Source organism: Dama dama, chromosome 5 (genome assembly GCF_033118175.1).
Source record: "Dama dama isolate Ldn47 chromosome 5, ASM3311817v1, whole genome shotgun sequence".
NCBI classification, from domain to species: Eukaryota; Metazoa; Chordata; class Mammalia; order Artiodactyla; family Cervidae; genus Dama; species Dama dama.
In genome coordinates, this window is record NC_083685.1 from 16,927,212 (window position 1) to 16,942,868 (window position 15,657).

A 15,657-nucleotide genomic window follows, 5' to 3' on the forward strand; every position below is an offset into this window, starting at 1 on the left:
GAGGACAAGGTGGAAATAATACTTTTTAACTACATACCCTCTTGTATGTTTTAAAATCATTTGAAAATATTACCTATTCAAAAAATTTTAAAAACAGATAAAAAATGAAGTGAAATGAAGTAAAACTCAAGGCTTCATTTTCAGTTCAAAGTGAGGACCCTCATCTCTGAGCTTATTTTGCTGAAGTGGCTTCTCATGGTTCCTCGGCAGCATTAAAGCTTTAGGCATCTTTCCTCCAACTTGGGGATGTCAAGAGAACCTTCATCAGCATCACACTCTACATTTCACTTCTCATGGTTCCTTCTGTTTGAGAAACTGTTCCCTCCACTTTCTGTGTTCAGTTCAGTCTGAAACGGGGGTGATAATCTCCCTCCCCACCCCTAAGCTGTGTTTGGTGCCTTCATTTGTCACGTTGTAGTTGAATTGCCTGTGTGATACACGTCTTCCCACTAGACCATGAGCTCCTCGAGGGCAGAGATGGTGTCCCATTCTGAGTCGTGTCCCCAGCTGGTTTCTAACCCCAGTAGGTGTTTAAGAAATAGCTGGGCTACTCTTGCCCCTCACCCAGCCTCCTCAATGGGGTTCATGTACCTTGGGATTGAATAGCTCCCAGTGGACAGCACTATAGGACCCATACCATTGCAGCCCTGAAGTCACACACAGCCTCATCCCAAGGGGAGAGGCCCCAACCGAGCTCTTCTGCATCTTGGCTGTTTTCTCTTTCAGCACTGGCTTAGATGCTCTGCTTCTGCTTCTTAAATGGAAGGTGAGCAGATATTAACCAGTGGAAGGCTAGGTTTCCTTAGACCTTCAGGGAGTTTGCCCAGATTTTGAAAAAAATGTTGATGTCATCTTCCAAGTTAAGAAAAAGAACTGAAGCTACATGGGGACTTAATCCCCTCCCCCCACCCAACCCATATGCCCACCTGGCTATTGACAACATGAGGGAGATTTTCTTGGATCACTACTTGTTTCTTTTCTCCAAGATGAATTGGCAAGGAATTTGTTTCGTTTTCTAGAAAGGGATTAAGTTGTGCTGTGATCAGCAATACAGAGAGCCCCACGATCATCTAGATTGGCAGATTCTCACTCCTGTAGCCAAAATCCAGTCTTTGTACCCCTGTACTGAATTGAATCTCAGAGATAGAGTTTATGGTGAAGCAGAAAGGAGGAGCTTTATTGCTTTGCCAGGCAGAGGGGGCCACAGCAGGCTAATGCCCTTAAAACTGTGTGTCCCAACCCGGAGAGCGTAGTGAGGAGTTTTTATAGTAATGGTTCGAAGAGGACAGTGTGATTAGTTCGTGGACATTCTTATGATTGTTTGGTGATGAGGCTTCTGGGAGTCAGCATCATCCACCTTTCGGTTCCAACAGGTCTAGGGTCTGCATACTTGGGGGCAGTATGCAGTTAACTTCTTCCGCCTGGAGGGGGTTTCCGTATCTGCGAAACAGCTCAAAGCTATTGTTACATGTATCCCTTGAGGGGGGGGCCAGGCCCCTGCCCTAAAGCTGCACTATTGTTTCCTGATTGGTTCTCTCTCTTCTCCCTGATTAGCCACTGTTTGAACTAGCCACTGTCACTCAGGGAAGGTCCTGGAGGCAAATGAAACCTATTTCCTGTAATCAAGAAACCAGGGACACAGAAAGACTTTTGTGCCCAGGAGCCCCACAGGGTCTTGCTCGGTTTCACCCCTACCAGCTGGGTGACCTCATACAGGTTATTTAATTAATCTGGTTTCAGTTTCCTCACCCATAACATGGGGCTAATAATAGTTACAGCCCTTAACTTTTGGAGTGGTTGTGAAGACTTCATGCGAAAACATATGTAAAGCGCCTGGTAAAGGAATGGCAGTCACGCATCATGACGCTGATTTTCCTTCCTGGGACCGTGGTGGACATTGCTGATCAACCGCAGAACTCCTTTCTGAAGAGATCCAACTGCAGGGAGCTACAGGCAGCCACTGCTTCTAATGGGTAGATTGAAGCTAGCATTCAACTTGGAGCCCATCTGCCATCTCTAGCCTAGGATGTTTCCAGACATTTGGGAGGTGCTGAAAATTTAGGCACTGTTATCATTATTAAACAGAAGCACCTTTGGCAAGGTGGCTGTTACATCCTGGGGCCCCTTCCCTGAATCTCCTTCAGGAGGCTGAGTGGCAGACCGTCGCATGCATTCCCATTGGCTACTAATGCCCAGCATCTAGCCTGCTGGCCCCTCCTATTTAGTCTTTCAAAAGAGCTTATGAGATTAATGTATTTAATTTAAATTTTTTATTTTATTATTATTTTTTTTTACGGGGTGGATAGCACATTTGCTGCTAGCAGGCCAGCTCAATCCCAGGGCTGATGGGGGCTCATTGACGGTGGCCTCCAATTTCCATTTCTATCAAGCAAGAGCAGGGAGGCAGAGAAAGATTAGGAGGAACCAGGACTTGATTGCAAGCTATGGCATCTAGCGCCACCTACTGTTATATCCCTGCATTGCTACCATTGCCAACTGTGTTGAAGTTGATAGCCTTACTCTGCCCTTAATGAGTAAATGGGAATATTTTTACAATCTCACTCAAATTACATTTTTTCACTTATAACTTAATTTTGTAAAAATGCCAGATCCTCATGATGTCGTGGCAATGATAGTAATATTTCCTTGGCTTGTTTGGTTCCAAGGACCTATGTACGGAGTGTGTCTTTTAGTCCTCTCGTGTCTCTTGAATAAAGACCCGGCAGGTGCTTGCCAGGTGAGAGCCCCGGTAACTGGAGGGAGTGACTTGCCTGGGGTCACACAGCTGATGGGCGAGGACTTGGGACTCTGAATTCACATGCTATTATTCTCCCTCTGTGCCTCTCACTCCTCCACCTCTCTGCTCCCCCCAGGGCCACCTTGGGACCACCTAGCTCAACACCTTGCCAGGCCCCTCAAAGCACAGTTTGCATTCCCATGGTGCCCGTACATAATGTGGATCCTGCTGGACGATTCACAAAAGAGAGGAAGGGGAAGGCTGTGTTGCGCCGCGTGGAAGGAAAGCCAGTGAAGCAGTTCTTTATACTGGTGCTTTTTTCTGAATGTCAGGTGTGCCCACCGCTGCCCCATGGCTCCCTCCCCACCCTCGGTAACACGTCACTCTGCCTTCACTAACTGGAATGCTCATCCCCGCTGTGTGCTGCTCCAGAATCCATCTTCACACTGATCTTCCTCCTCAACGAGACTGGATGTATTAGTCAGAGGTCTTCAGAGAAAGAGAACTAATGGGATACATTTAGATACCTAAATGTATCTATACAGATACGGATTTGTTGTTGTTCAGTTGCCAAGTCATGTCCGACTCTGAGACCGCATGGACTGCAGCACGCCAGGCTTCCCTGTCCCTCATCATCTCCCGCTGTTTGCCCAAGTTCACATCCACTGAAATGGTGATGCTGTCTAGCCATCTCATCCTTCGTTGCCCTCTTCTGCTTCTATCTTTCTACAGAGATTTATTATAAGGAATTAGTTCATGGACTTGTGGGGGCTGATAAGTCCCAAGACCTGCATTTGGCAAACTGAAGACCCAGGAGAGCTGTTGGTGGAGCACCAAAGGCCTAAGAACCAAAAGAGCTGGTGGTGTAAGTTGTAGGTCAAAAGCTTCCTGACTCAAGACCCAGGAAGGGCTGACATTTCAGTTTGAGTCCAAAGGCAGAAAAAAACTGATGTCCCAGCTGAAAGACAGTCAGGCTAAAGGAATTTCCTCTTACTGGGGATGGTCTGCGTTTTATTCTGTGCAGTCCTTCAGATGATTAGATGAGGCTCACCCTCATTAGGGAGGGCAGCCTGCTCTCCTCTGTCTGTCAGGTTAAATCTTCATCCAACAACATCCTCACAGAAAAACCCAGAATAACGTTTGTCCAAGTGTCTGAGCAGTCCATGGCCCCGTCAAGTTGACACACAAAAGGAGCCATCACAGCAGGCGTCTGATCTTGGCTCTGCCAGCTGATGAGCTATGTGAGTGTGAATGATTGCCTCTCTGCCTCTGTTTCTGTCTATATACAGTGGGTGGCACTTTCAGGATCCACCACAGCTTTCACACCAAGACCAGGTCCGTCCAGCAGTCCCCAGTCAGAGAGTCATTTCTGCCCTACGCTTGGCCAGCTTTGCTCTGGAGCTCACGTTGCACGGGCTGAGACTTCAGCAGGTCCCCATCGCGGTCTGAGACTCTCTCTGCCCAATCCTGCTCACTCCTTTTCTCTTTCTCACCCTCAATAAGACTCTTGTGCTCCTGTCTCAGTGCCCACTTCCCAGAGGGCCCGGCTGATGTAGATGTTAATATTTTTAAGGAGTTCAGGTCATTTACTCTGCAGAATGATTATACAGGTGACTATAGTTAATAATACTGTATTACGTATTTGAAAGTTGTGAAGGGAGTCCGTCTAAAAAGTCCTCATCACACAAAAAAATTTCTGTAACCATGTAAGGTGACGTATGTCAACTAGATTTATTGTGGTGGATTTATCTTGTGGTGGATTTTTTGTGGTGTACAATACAAATATCAAATCATTAAGTTGTACACCTGAAACAATGTTCTATGTCAGTGATACCTCAAAAATAACAAATGCTGTCTAAAGGAGGCACCCTGCCTTGAGTGAAGAGAGTCTCTAAAGAATTCAGGAGCTCATTTCATATTTCAGTTGCAAGGTCTGCATCTGGATGAGGTCACTAGTTCAGGGTTATCCATACATTGTAAATGGGTGCCTGCCTTATACCCTTATGGCAAAGAAATTTACTCTCCCCAAAGGCAAGCATCTGTCACCATCATAAAACCACCAGAAGCTTAAATATCCGTGTGCAGGCTGAGTTCCTTGGACTCGTGTACACTCTTCCTATGGACCCTGCCCCCTCTCTGCCTGCTTTGTTCTGGGGACCTTGTCCATAATGAGTCTGCAATTTGCTAGACGTCTTGCCTGTTCCTCAGTGCTCTCTTTTGCACCGTCTCCCCTTCCCCTGCCCCCCTCACACTTGACAGAGCATCCCCAGCTGTTCCCCTGACGTCTGTACCAACCCAAGTACATTTAGCAGGAATTCATTTCCATCTTAATCTGATTCGAGGAAGTGGATCATATTTTAAGAACTAACGAAGATGGGTTTAGAACATTCTTTCATAAAAGACAAGAGAACAACAGACATTTGAAAGATTGCCTCTGTGGCCTTGACCTTCAACCAATCATTCTGATCTTCTGCCGTATAAAAATTCTTACGACAAAATCTAACAAAAACTCAGTGGGCCAGCTTTGGAGGCAGCATCCATAAATTAATAGCTGTCACTGCTATCCCTTGTCTAGTCCCTGCCATGCAAAATTGGGAGCAGGGTAAAGTAGTGGTTAAGAACACATGCTTTTCAACAACAAACAGCAACAACAAAACCCGATTAAAAACTAGACAGAGGATCTGAGCAGACATTTTTTAAGGAAGATGTATCCCAATGGTCAACTGATACATGAAAAGACATTTGGCATCTCTATAATCATCAGGGAAATGCAAATCAAAACCACAATGAGATATCACTTCACACCTGTTAGACTGGTTACTATCTAAAAGACAAGAATTGGAGAATGTGGAGGAAAAGGAAACCTTGTATACTGTTGATGGGACTGTAAATTGGTGCAGCCACTCTGGAAAATAGTATGGCGATTCCTCAAAAAATTAAGAATAGAACTGCCATATGAGACCTAAACGTTCCACTTCAATAGCCAAGATATGAAAACAATCTAAGTGGCCATCAATGGGTGAATAAATAAAGAAGATGTGGTGTGTGTATGTAATACTTCTCAGCCATAAAACGAATGAAATCCAGCCATTTGTCACAACATGGATGGGCCTTAAAGGTACTATGCTAAGTGAAATAAATCAGACAGAGAAAGACAAATACTGTATGATTTCACTCATATGTGGACTCAAAAATCAATAAATGAAACAAAAACAAATATATAGATACAGAGAGCAGATTAGTGGTTACCGGAAAGGAAGGCGGTTGGGGAGGTGAGTGACACAGGTGATGGAGGTCACCTGTTTGGTGATGGATGGTTTTAGACTGTGGTGGTATCACTTTCTGGTGTATACAGATGTCAAATTATAATGTTGTATGCCTGAAACTTATATACTAAAAGAGAGAGACAACAACAGAAACCTAAAACAAGACATGTGCCTTGATGTCACTTGAACTGATTTCAGTGCCTGACTTTGCCATTTAATAGTATGTTGTTTTCTCCTTTTGAAGCCTCAATTTGCTCCTCTGTAAAATGGGAAGAATAGTAATGAGGCGAGGACTAAGTGGAATCATGTATTTCAAAGAAGAACACACTTAGGCTAGTGTATGGCACATAGGTGAATGATGATGTCATTGGTAGACAGCATTAGGTCCTCTTCACAGAAGAGGTGTGTGACTTGTCCAGTTGCCCGACAGTGAAGTGACAGAATCAGGACCCCAACCTGGGCCTTTTGGACAACAAAGGTCTTTCCATGCATTCCTACCACCTCCACTTGTCAGCTATCAGGTTAAGCCAAATCATTCCCAAATGCTATTGTTTAAAACAATCCCAGCACACGAGTATTAAATGTAAGTGTGTGTGCATGCCCTAAGTCAGTTTAGCCATGTCCAACTCTGCAACCCTATGAACCGTAGCCCGCCAGGCTTCTCTGTCCATGGGATTCTCCAGGCAAGAATACTAGAGTGGGTTTCCATTTCCTCTTCCAGGGTAACTTTCTAACCCAGGGATCAACCCCATGTCTCCTGCATCTCCTGCATTGCAGGCAGAGTCTTTACCACTGAGCCACAGGGTAATAAGACCCTAAATGTGAATGTGCCTGCCCCAAAACCATCCCTACCTCAGGCTCCACTATGGGTCTATACAAATGTATCATCTTTCAGCCTGACACATTATAGGATGTCACGTTGTATTTCTCACAGTCCTGCCCTTAAAGACCCATATATAGATGAGAGGTAGGACACATGATGTAGAAGGGGACAGGGCAGAGATTCGCCTTGGTTTTCCAGGCAACAGAGAATGGAGGTACCACCCACACTCTGCAAAGCAGTGGAAGAACTGAAGGATCTTAAGTCCAATGGCACACCCAAGGGAAGCAAAGACAAAATCAAGTCTCCCAGGATAGCTTTTCTGAAAGTCAGCTAGGGACTCTCTGACTACAGAAAGTGAAACAAAGGACATCCAAGGACATGTACTTGGCTTTTATTTTCTCCTTTTTTTTTTTTTTAATCTTTCCCTGGTACCTGTTAGTTCATTTTTTAACCAGATGATAGTCTAAAACGTAGAGTTGTATTACAAACGTGTTACCTCAGTAAGGAGACACCTTAATCAGTGTCTGTAGGGAGGAAATTCTTAGCATTAGCTTGTTTTTCAGCAGGAAGGACCTAAAGGGTGTGGTACACAGAACACGGGAGTTTTGACGCAAGCAGAACTGGTCTCCGAGATCTGGAATATACAGTACTTCCTGGGGAAAGAAACTGGGAAAGTTGGAGAGTTCTGCATTTTCTCGAAAGGTGGGTTTTGATAATGATCTTGAGAGAGCAAGAATGATCCTAATTTTGGATTTGCATCTTAGCCACAGGAAATTCTGGGGGTGTCAGGCTTAGAATCAAAAGATTAGGGATGTACAAAGTTATCATCTGCAAAGGGCTCCTCGATTAAAGGGAAAACCAGACTTATAGTCCAAAAATAACTAATCAGCACCTGGATCCAAGGCGTTTGTATGGTAGGGGCTGGGAGGAGTCATTTTCATTTCCTGCTCCCCGTGGAAGACTGATCCCTGCAAACTACATTTCCCAGGCACCCTTACCAGCTGGCTTCCCTGTAGGTCTGGCCAGTAGGAGGTGGAGCAGGAAACTGGAGGGAGGGAGAAAGAGAGGGAGAGAGAGAAGGAGGAAGTCTCCTGTATTTCTCCCCATCTCTCACTCAGCTTCTGGTGGCACCTTCAGCTGAAAATACATCTCTTCCACAAGTCCAGCTTCTGCCAAGTGGCCCAATTCTAGAGCTTCTGAAGGCTACCTTCTCCCTTAGTCCTAGCACCAGAAGTGGTAGAACTTTCATTTTGCTAATCTCTAGCATGACTCATCTTCCCTAATTTGGCTTTTCAGCTCTTCTGACACCTTTGTAACTGCTCCCCTATGTTACAGTCCCTCTCTTGAACTATCTAGCATGATTTCCTGCCTGTACCCCTGCCTGATACTGTGTGTTAAAATATGCTTTAATTTAATTTAATTTAATTTTTTTTTACTAGAGTATAGTTTATTTACATAGGGCTTCCCTGGTGGCTCAGCAGTGAACAGTCTGCAGGGTAGGAGACACAGGTTTGATCCCTGGGTCAGGAAGATGCCATGGAGGGAAGAACGGCCACTCCAGTATTCCTGCCAGGAAGATCCCATGGACAGAGGAGCCTGGTGGGCCACAGTGCATGGGGTCTCAGAGTCAGACACGACTTAGAAAATGAACACGCTGAACACAGTTCATTTACAGTGTTGTATTAGTTTCTGCTCTACACACACACACACACACACACACACACACACACACGCGTGCGTGCTGTTTTTTTAGCTTCCTCTCCATAGTGGTCACTACAGAGCATTGAGTAGAGTTCCCTGCGCTGCACGATAGGCCCTTATTATCTGATTTATATATAGCGATGTGTATATGTTTATCCCCCCCAATCTTCTAGTTTATACCCCGCCCCAGTAACCATAAGTTTGTTTTCTGTTAATACATCTGTAACTCTATTTCTGTTTTATAGATAAGTTCATTTGTGCCCAAAATAGACTTTTAAATTGCATCGTTCCAGGCTCTTAGATTACTCGTTTAAAACAACATTAAAAACTTACATTTTGCTTATTTTGATAGTTAGTCAAAATTGCATTACAAATAAGAACAACGCTATTATTTTATTATTAGATAGTTGACATAAGTAAACTATTTTAGAATCAGGAAAAAAAAATGTATCCAAAATAAAAATTATTATTTATCTACAATTCAAGCAGTCTAAGATAACATCCCTTTTAACAATATGTTATATTTACTTCCATGGGCTTCACTGGTGGCTCAGATGGTGAAGAGTCCTTCTGCCAATGCAAGAGATCTGGGTTCCGTCCCTGGGTCGGAAAATCCCCTGGAGAAAGGAATGGCAACCCACTCCGGTATTCTTACCTGGAGAATTCCCATGGACAGAGGAGCCTGGCGGGCTACAGCCCATGGGGTCACAAAGAGTCAGACATGACTGAGTGACTAATACTTACTACCTGCTTATACCTTGCCATGTATCAATATTTTAAATCATAGTTTGTATCAGTTTATATATTTTTTCAGGAATTTCTATAGATTTTTATGAATGTAAACTTTAAAATTCTCTATGATCTAAGCTCTTAAGTTCTTTGTATTTGTAACATTCATTTTTCCCTTGAAATTATACTCCCTTCCACGTCAGTTGAGTATGCATCTCAGCAACATTAAATAGTAGCACCAAATTCAGATCATCATATACCATTGTCTGGCTCGACCACAATTTATTCGCCCAGTGCCTGTTGCTGGACATTTAAATGTTTTTCACCATTACTCACAGTGCTGTGGTAGACATCCTCATGGATAAATCTTTTTTTATCCTTGCTGCATAATTTTCTTGGATAGAAGCAGATTTGCTGGAGCAAAAGCATATGTAGTTTTAAGACTTGTCATTACCTATGGTGAAATTGCCCTCTAGAAGGGTTGTAGAGATGGCAGTTCTTAGATGCTTTGTGAACCCCTCATTGTGCTCACATCAAAGTGTGTTTATAAATATCCTGACAGCCAGCACTCCCTCATTCGATGTCAGTTATTACCAGTGGCTTATTTCACTTGTAATTAAACAATTGTCACAATAAAAATGGTCTCCTAAGAATCCTCTGAAATACTGCAATAATTTCAGCACTTGTGGAGCGAATCTTCTCCTGCTAAAGCCTTGTGTCAAGCCAAGGACACAGTCTGGCTTTGCGGCTGTGAATTGTTCCGCACCAATCCCAGTCTGTATAAACTCAGTCTTTCACAGTACTGTGAATTCCTGGTGCACAGGCAACTGTCATTAGGTGAGATTTCAGGGGAAATACTTGAAATTTGGACAGTTATCATAGTTCCTTCATGAAGGGGTGAAACCTGGGATGTTTAGGAGAGTAAAGGGTATACAGCTGACACCAGGAAGCATTTCAGTCATAGATTTTTCAAATTATGGCAAGGAAATCTGAATGTGTTCATTTTGTCTTTGTTCATAAATGTGTTCTAATCATAACATCTGTGATGAAAGTTGCTTTGGTTCTGAAAGAAGGAATTAACTGGGTGCTCATAAAAGGAGGGGGGGATTAGAAAAAGGCAACCCTGATTTCAAATGTTTGATCTCAAAATAGGGCCAGTCTCATTGCTTTCACTGAAAAATGCACCAGAACAGGGATCATCTGATCTTAATTTTCTAGAGGAGAAAGAGAACTGGCTGAAATAATTATTGATCTGTTGCTGCCCTGACACATCTAAGGGAGGAAGCTGTTTCAGAAATATTGTGGTTGTGAGGGAAAGAAAAGCCAAGTCAAACCGGTTGAAATAATAAAGGAAATGTTCGTGAAAAGTTCAGGTTCTAATGAAGGTTGATCAATTCAGCAAGGTACCACGGAACAGGTTTTTCTTTGGCTCTCCCCTCTGCTCTTCCCCACATCTTCTTCAGCGGGAGGGTGGCTCCCTCCTGGGCACAAAATGGCTGCCAGCACCCCCACAGGTATCTGCTTCTCTGTCCACAGTCTCTGAGGAAACAGAACTCCTCTGCCTGTGGTTCCTTAGACTTAGGAATCGTGTTTCTTAGAACCGTGTAACTCATTAGTCCAAGCTGGGTCACATGACCATCCCTCCGCCAGCCCACTGAGAGGTGGGCTCTGTGCTCTCTGGCTCCAGCCACTTAGGACCACCCCTGTTGCTGATACCATGAGTTTTTTCCAAGGCTCAAGTGCTGCGTGGGAGAGGGGCAGGAAGTCTTAGCAGGCAAACCCATATCAAGAGGAGAAAAGGGATACCAGGAGTGTGAGAAAAGCCAATGTCCATGATTTAGAAGTTTTAAGAACTCCTGGAAATTCTTACAGGTCTCCTTGGAAGTCTACCTCTCCACCCACTTCACCATCCCTCAAGATGAAAACTGATAGATTTGCCATCAATTTTCAGCCAAGGGATAGAAACACCCTGGTATATTGGGATAAGCTTGATATATTACCTATAAGTTATTGCTAATGATAGCTAGAAAGATAAAGTTTATAAATGACTTCATTGTTTCATGTCTAGCAGAACTTATTCAAGCCTGGCTCAGATACTTTTTTGTATCCTCTATGCTTTATTTGGGCTTCCCAGGTGGTGCCAGTGGTAAAGAATCTTCCTGCCAATGCAGGAGACACGAGAGACATGGGTTCAGTCCCTTTTAACAATATGTTATATTTACTTCCATGGGCTTCCCTGGTGGCTCAGATGGTGAAGAGTCATTCTGCCAATGCAAGAGACCCAGGTTCCATCCCTGGGTCAGAAGATCCCCTGGAGAAGGACATGGCTACCCACTCCATTATTCTTGCCTGGAAAATTGCAGAAACAGAGGAGTCTGGCGGGCTGCAGTCCATGGGGCCGCAAAGAGTCAGACACTGCTGAGCACGCATGCATGCATGCATGCTTTATTTAGTGAACCATAAGGAGTACCCTGGGGACTTGCAGTAGATTCTCCACCTCTAATCTGAGCTGCGTGACACAGGACACATACTAGGTAGCCCAGGAAAAAAGTGGTTCAGAATCAGGCAGGCCAGTGACAGTCCCTTCCCTCTACTCCAGACCCCACTCTGCATCTCCTCCACCCCACCAGAAATGTCATTCAATTTTTAAAAAATATTTTACTGGAGTGTAATGTCTTACCATGTTGCGTTAGTTTCTGCTGTACTGCAAAGTGAATCAGTCACACAGTATACCTGTATCTACTCTTCTCTAGCTTCCTTTTCCATATAGGTCATAACAGGGTATTGAGTAGAGTTTCCTGTACTACACAGTAGGTCCTTATTAGTTATCTATTTTATACATAGCTGTGTGTATATGGCAATCCTAACATCCAAATCTAACCTCCTCTCCTAACCTCCCCCCATCCTATGATAACCATAAATTCGTTTGCTAAATCTGTGATGCTGTTTCTGTTTTGTGAATAACTTCATTTGTACCATTTTTTTAGATTCCACATGTAATCAATAGTGTACAATATCTGTCTTTCTTTGACTTACTCCTCTCACTATTACAATTTCTGGGTTCATCCACATTCATTCAATTTTGATATGGCTCTATTCCTTGCCTTCTTCATTCCACTCAAAAGGCCCGGAGCAGCAGGCACCACAGCCCAATTTTATTTTTGGAGAAAGTGGGTGATGATGGCTGCTGAAAAAGCACCATGCCTCCTCCCACATGTGCACATTACCATGATTCCTGTCAGTGAGTAGCTGACCCGTCCTCACTGTGCCTTCAGAAACCACTCTCAATACAGTTCCACCCATCTGCCATGGTCAAATTTCACTTGCCATTTATTTTTTCTTTAAATCTTTTCTCTTTGTTTATTATATAACTGATTAACATTTACTGCAGAGCAATGGGAAAATCACATAAGCTAAGAGAACATAATAAAATCTGCCATAATCCCACCCCAGAGAGAATTACCACATGACAAGGGAGTATTTTTTCTTCAATATCTTTTGATATGTGTACATCCAAACAGATCATTTTTCCAAAAACAAAGAATCATGCAATACCTATTACTTTGTAATGAGTCTTTCTCAGAGAACTCCTCAGAGCATCTCTACATTTTACAGTGTTATACTGTCATTACATTTAATTGCTGCATAGCATTCTGTCCTTACGAGGCACCATGATTGCTGAACCTGTCTTCTATTGTGAACTTGTGATTTCAATGAGTTTGCTGTCACAGGCAGCATCCTAGCAGTTTTGTGGATGAACCTCTGTGCCCGTGCAAGGATAGTCCCACAGGATGCCTGACAGCAGAAGAATCGTTAGACCCAAGGGCATGCCCACTTTTACAGCATTTAGTATGCACTGATGAATTGCCCTTCAGACAAGACAGTACAATGTATTCTCCCACCAGTTTCATCTGAAAGCATCCATTTTCTCATAATTTCTTGGCATTTCCTTTAATTAAAAAAAACCTAATATTACAGGAATTAATTTTAAGACAAGATAATCAAGTTAATAGTCTTGTTATTGTTCACCAAATTGGTGGCTGAGAAAAGTGATTTTTATATTAAAATATAGTTAATTGAACTCTCTTCTTTATATTGACCCAGTATCCACTTCTGAGTAATAAATTTGTCTTGTGAGGTTTTCCCCAGTGGCTAAGAAAAGCAAATGAATAGCAAAAAGGGAAAGAAAAGCCCATAAACAATTACTTGGATAAATCACTCATAAAATCCTGCTAGGGGAGCAGTGGGAAGGGTACATTTGCATCTTTATATTGACAAAATTCAGCTGTCTAAATCCACTACCTGTGCCACCTACAACAATGATTATCAATATTTAACTTTTTGTTTGAGTATGATGCTTGTAATAGAAGCTTCTGTTTTTCCAAAGCTTGCCATGAGTCAGAAATTTAGCAACTAATTTGATCATCACAAGGTAGGAAATAGCCCCCCATTCTGCTGAAGAAACTAGGACCCAGAGAAGATGAGTAACTTTTCCAAGGTCACACAGGCAGTCACCAGACAGAACGAGGTTCAGAGCTCAGATTCGTCCATCTTCAAAGCTCTTGCTGTTTCCAGCATGCCCGGGGGCCTCTCTTTGGTGGAGACAAAGGATGCTGTGACCCCCAAGGGCCCCTCCAACCTGATCAGACGTCTCACATGAACACATGAGCCTCCTGCAGCCCAGCTCACTGCTAACAGTTGTACTAATGCTTTTCCTCTCACTTCTTGACTTCCCTCAGGTCCCAGAAAAGCCAATGAGAAGCATCAGGTATATGGAGAAGGAAATAATAAACCTCAAGAAAGACCTTAAACGAAGCTGGTGAGTGAGCCCCTCACTGAACGACCCGCAGACAAGCTGATAGGGATGAGCTGATGGGCTACGGGGGGATGCGTGGGGTCTTTGCCCAGTCTCAGTGCCCCTCAGCCTGAGCCATAAGCCAGAGGTTGGCAGGAGGGCAGCCCAGTGAGGACTGGGGACAGACCCATTTCTTGGCTGGACTTTGCAGGGAGTACCAGAGTGACCTCCCCATTCTTGCTCAGGCCAGTCCCAAGCCTAGAATGCCCTCTGCTTTCCTTCCTGGGACTGAATCCAACTCAAGAGAGTCTTCATGTGCTGGAGCACATGAACATTCTTACCTTTTTACGGCACACCCACAGCATGGTAGCCAAGAGTCAGACAGACTTGGTCTCAAATATGGGCCCAGCTGCCTGCCAGCTGGTGACACTGGAGGAGCTTCTTAACCTCGCTGAGTCTGTTTCCTTAACTGTAGAGTGAATATAATAATATGGGGTTGTTAGAAAGACACGGTGAAATAATACATTAAAATGCCAGAGCCTTGTATACAGTGTCACTCATAGCTTTTTCCACCCCACCAATTCCTTCCTGCACGGTAGCAAGAGCAGAGATCTGGGACCATATTTTATTCATTGCTGCGGGGCGAGGTGGAATTTCCTGGGACCTGTAACGTTCCAACATGGGGTTGTACATGGGGCTTTTGGCAGAGCAACTCAAGGCAGGGTAAGAAATGGAGATTCTTTTAACAGAAAACACACAAGAGACATGCTAATAAGCAGGGGGTGCTACAGGCAGCGTGGGGGTTGGCGGTCTGCTTTTCTTACACGTCTCCCACTCTGAGCCAGACCCTGGTAAGAATCACAGGGACATGTTTCCATCCTCACTGCTGTGGTCAGGAAGTCCTTCCTTTGCTACCCACCCAAGTCTCTACCCTGTGTAACAGCACAGCTTTGACTGAATGGGATGACTCAGCCCAAGAAGAGGCAGGAAGATATGGGCTTTAGAAACTGGGGAGAAGGAAGGGATGAAGGGGGCATGAAGGGAGGCATCAAGACAGGGCCCCAGAGAACAATCCCCCACCAACCACTAGAGGGCTGGCTGTATCAGCTCTGAGAGGGTCTCTGGACACCCACTGTCCAGCAGAAATATCATGTGATCTGTTCATGTAAATTAAAAATTTTCAGTAGCCCACATTGAAAAGAAATTTTAAAGTGGGAGAAAAAATGAGTGAAAGTCATTCTAGTAATATATTTAGCCAAATATATCCAAAATATTATCATTCAACATCTAATCAATATAAAAAGGTATTTTTTAATTCAAATAGCATTTTTTAAATTTATTTATTTATTTTACTTTACAACATTCTATTGGTTTTGTATTTTTTAAAAGATATTAATGAGAAATTTATATTCTCTTTTGAACATGTGATAAAAACAGATGAGTGATGAAAATCCACAGTGTATAGTTACACTTAGAACATATATTAATTTAGACCAACCACATTTCAAGTGATCAGTAGTTATTACAGACTGAATTGTGTCTGCTCAAAATCTGTGTGTTGAAACCCCAACCCTCTACATAATTGCGTTTGGAGAGAGGGCCACTG

General features: G+C 43.5%; 1 protein-coding gene across 1 annotated transcript in view; it reads left to right on the forward strand.

Annotated features, from left to right (window-relative positions):
- Positions 1-15,657, forward strand: part of CCDC60 (coiled-coil domain containing 60) — a 163,890-nt gene that overhangs the window by 62,017 nt on the left and 86,216 nt on the right. The window contains exon 2 of the mRNA XM_061140848.1: positions 13,996-14,075. Coding sequence (XP_060996831.1) covers positions 13,996-14,075 — 80 coding nt within the window. The remainder of the gene's footprint in view (positions 1-13,995; positions 14,076-15,657) is intronic.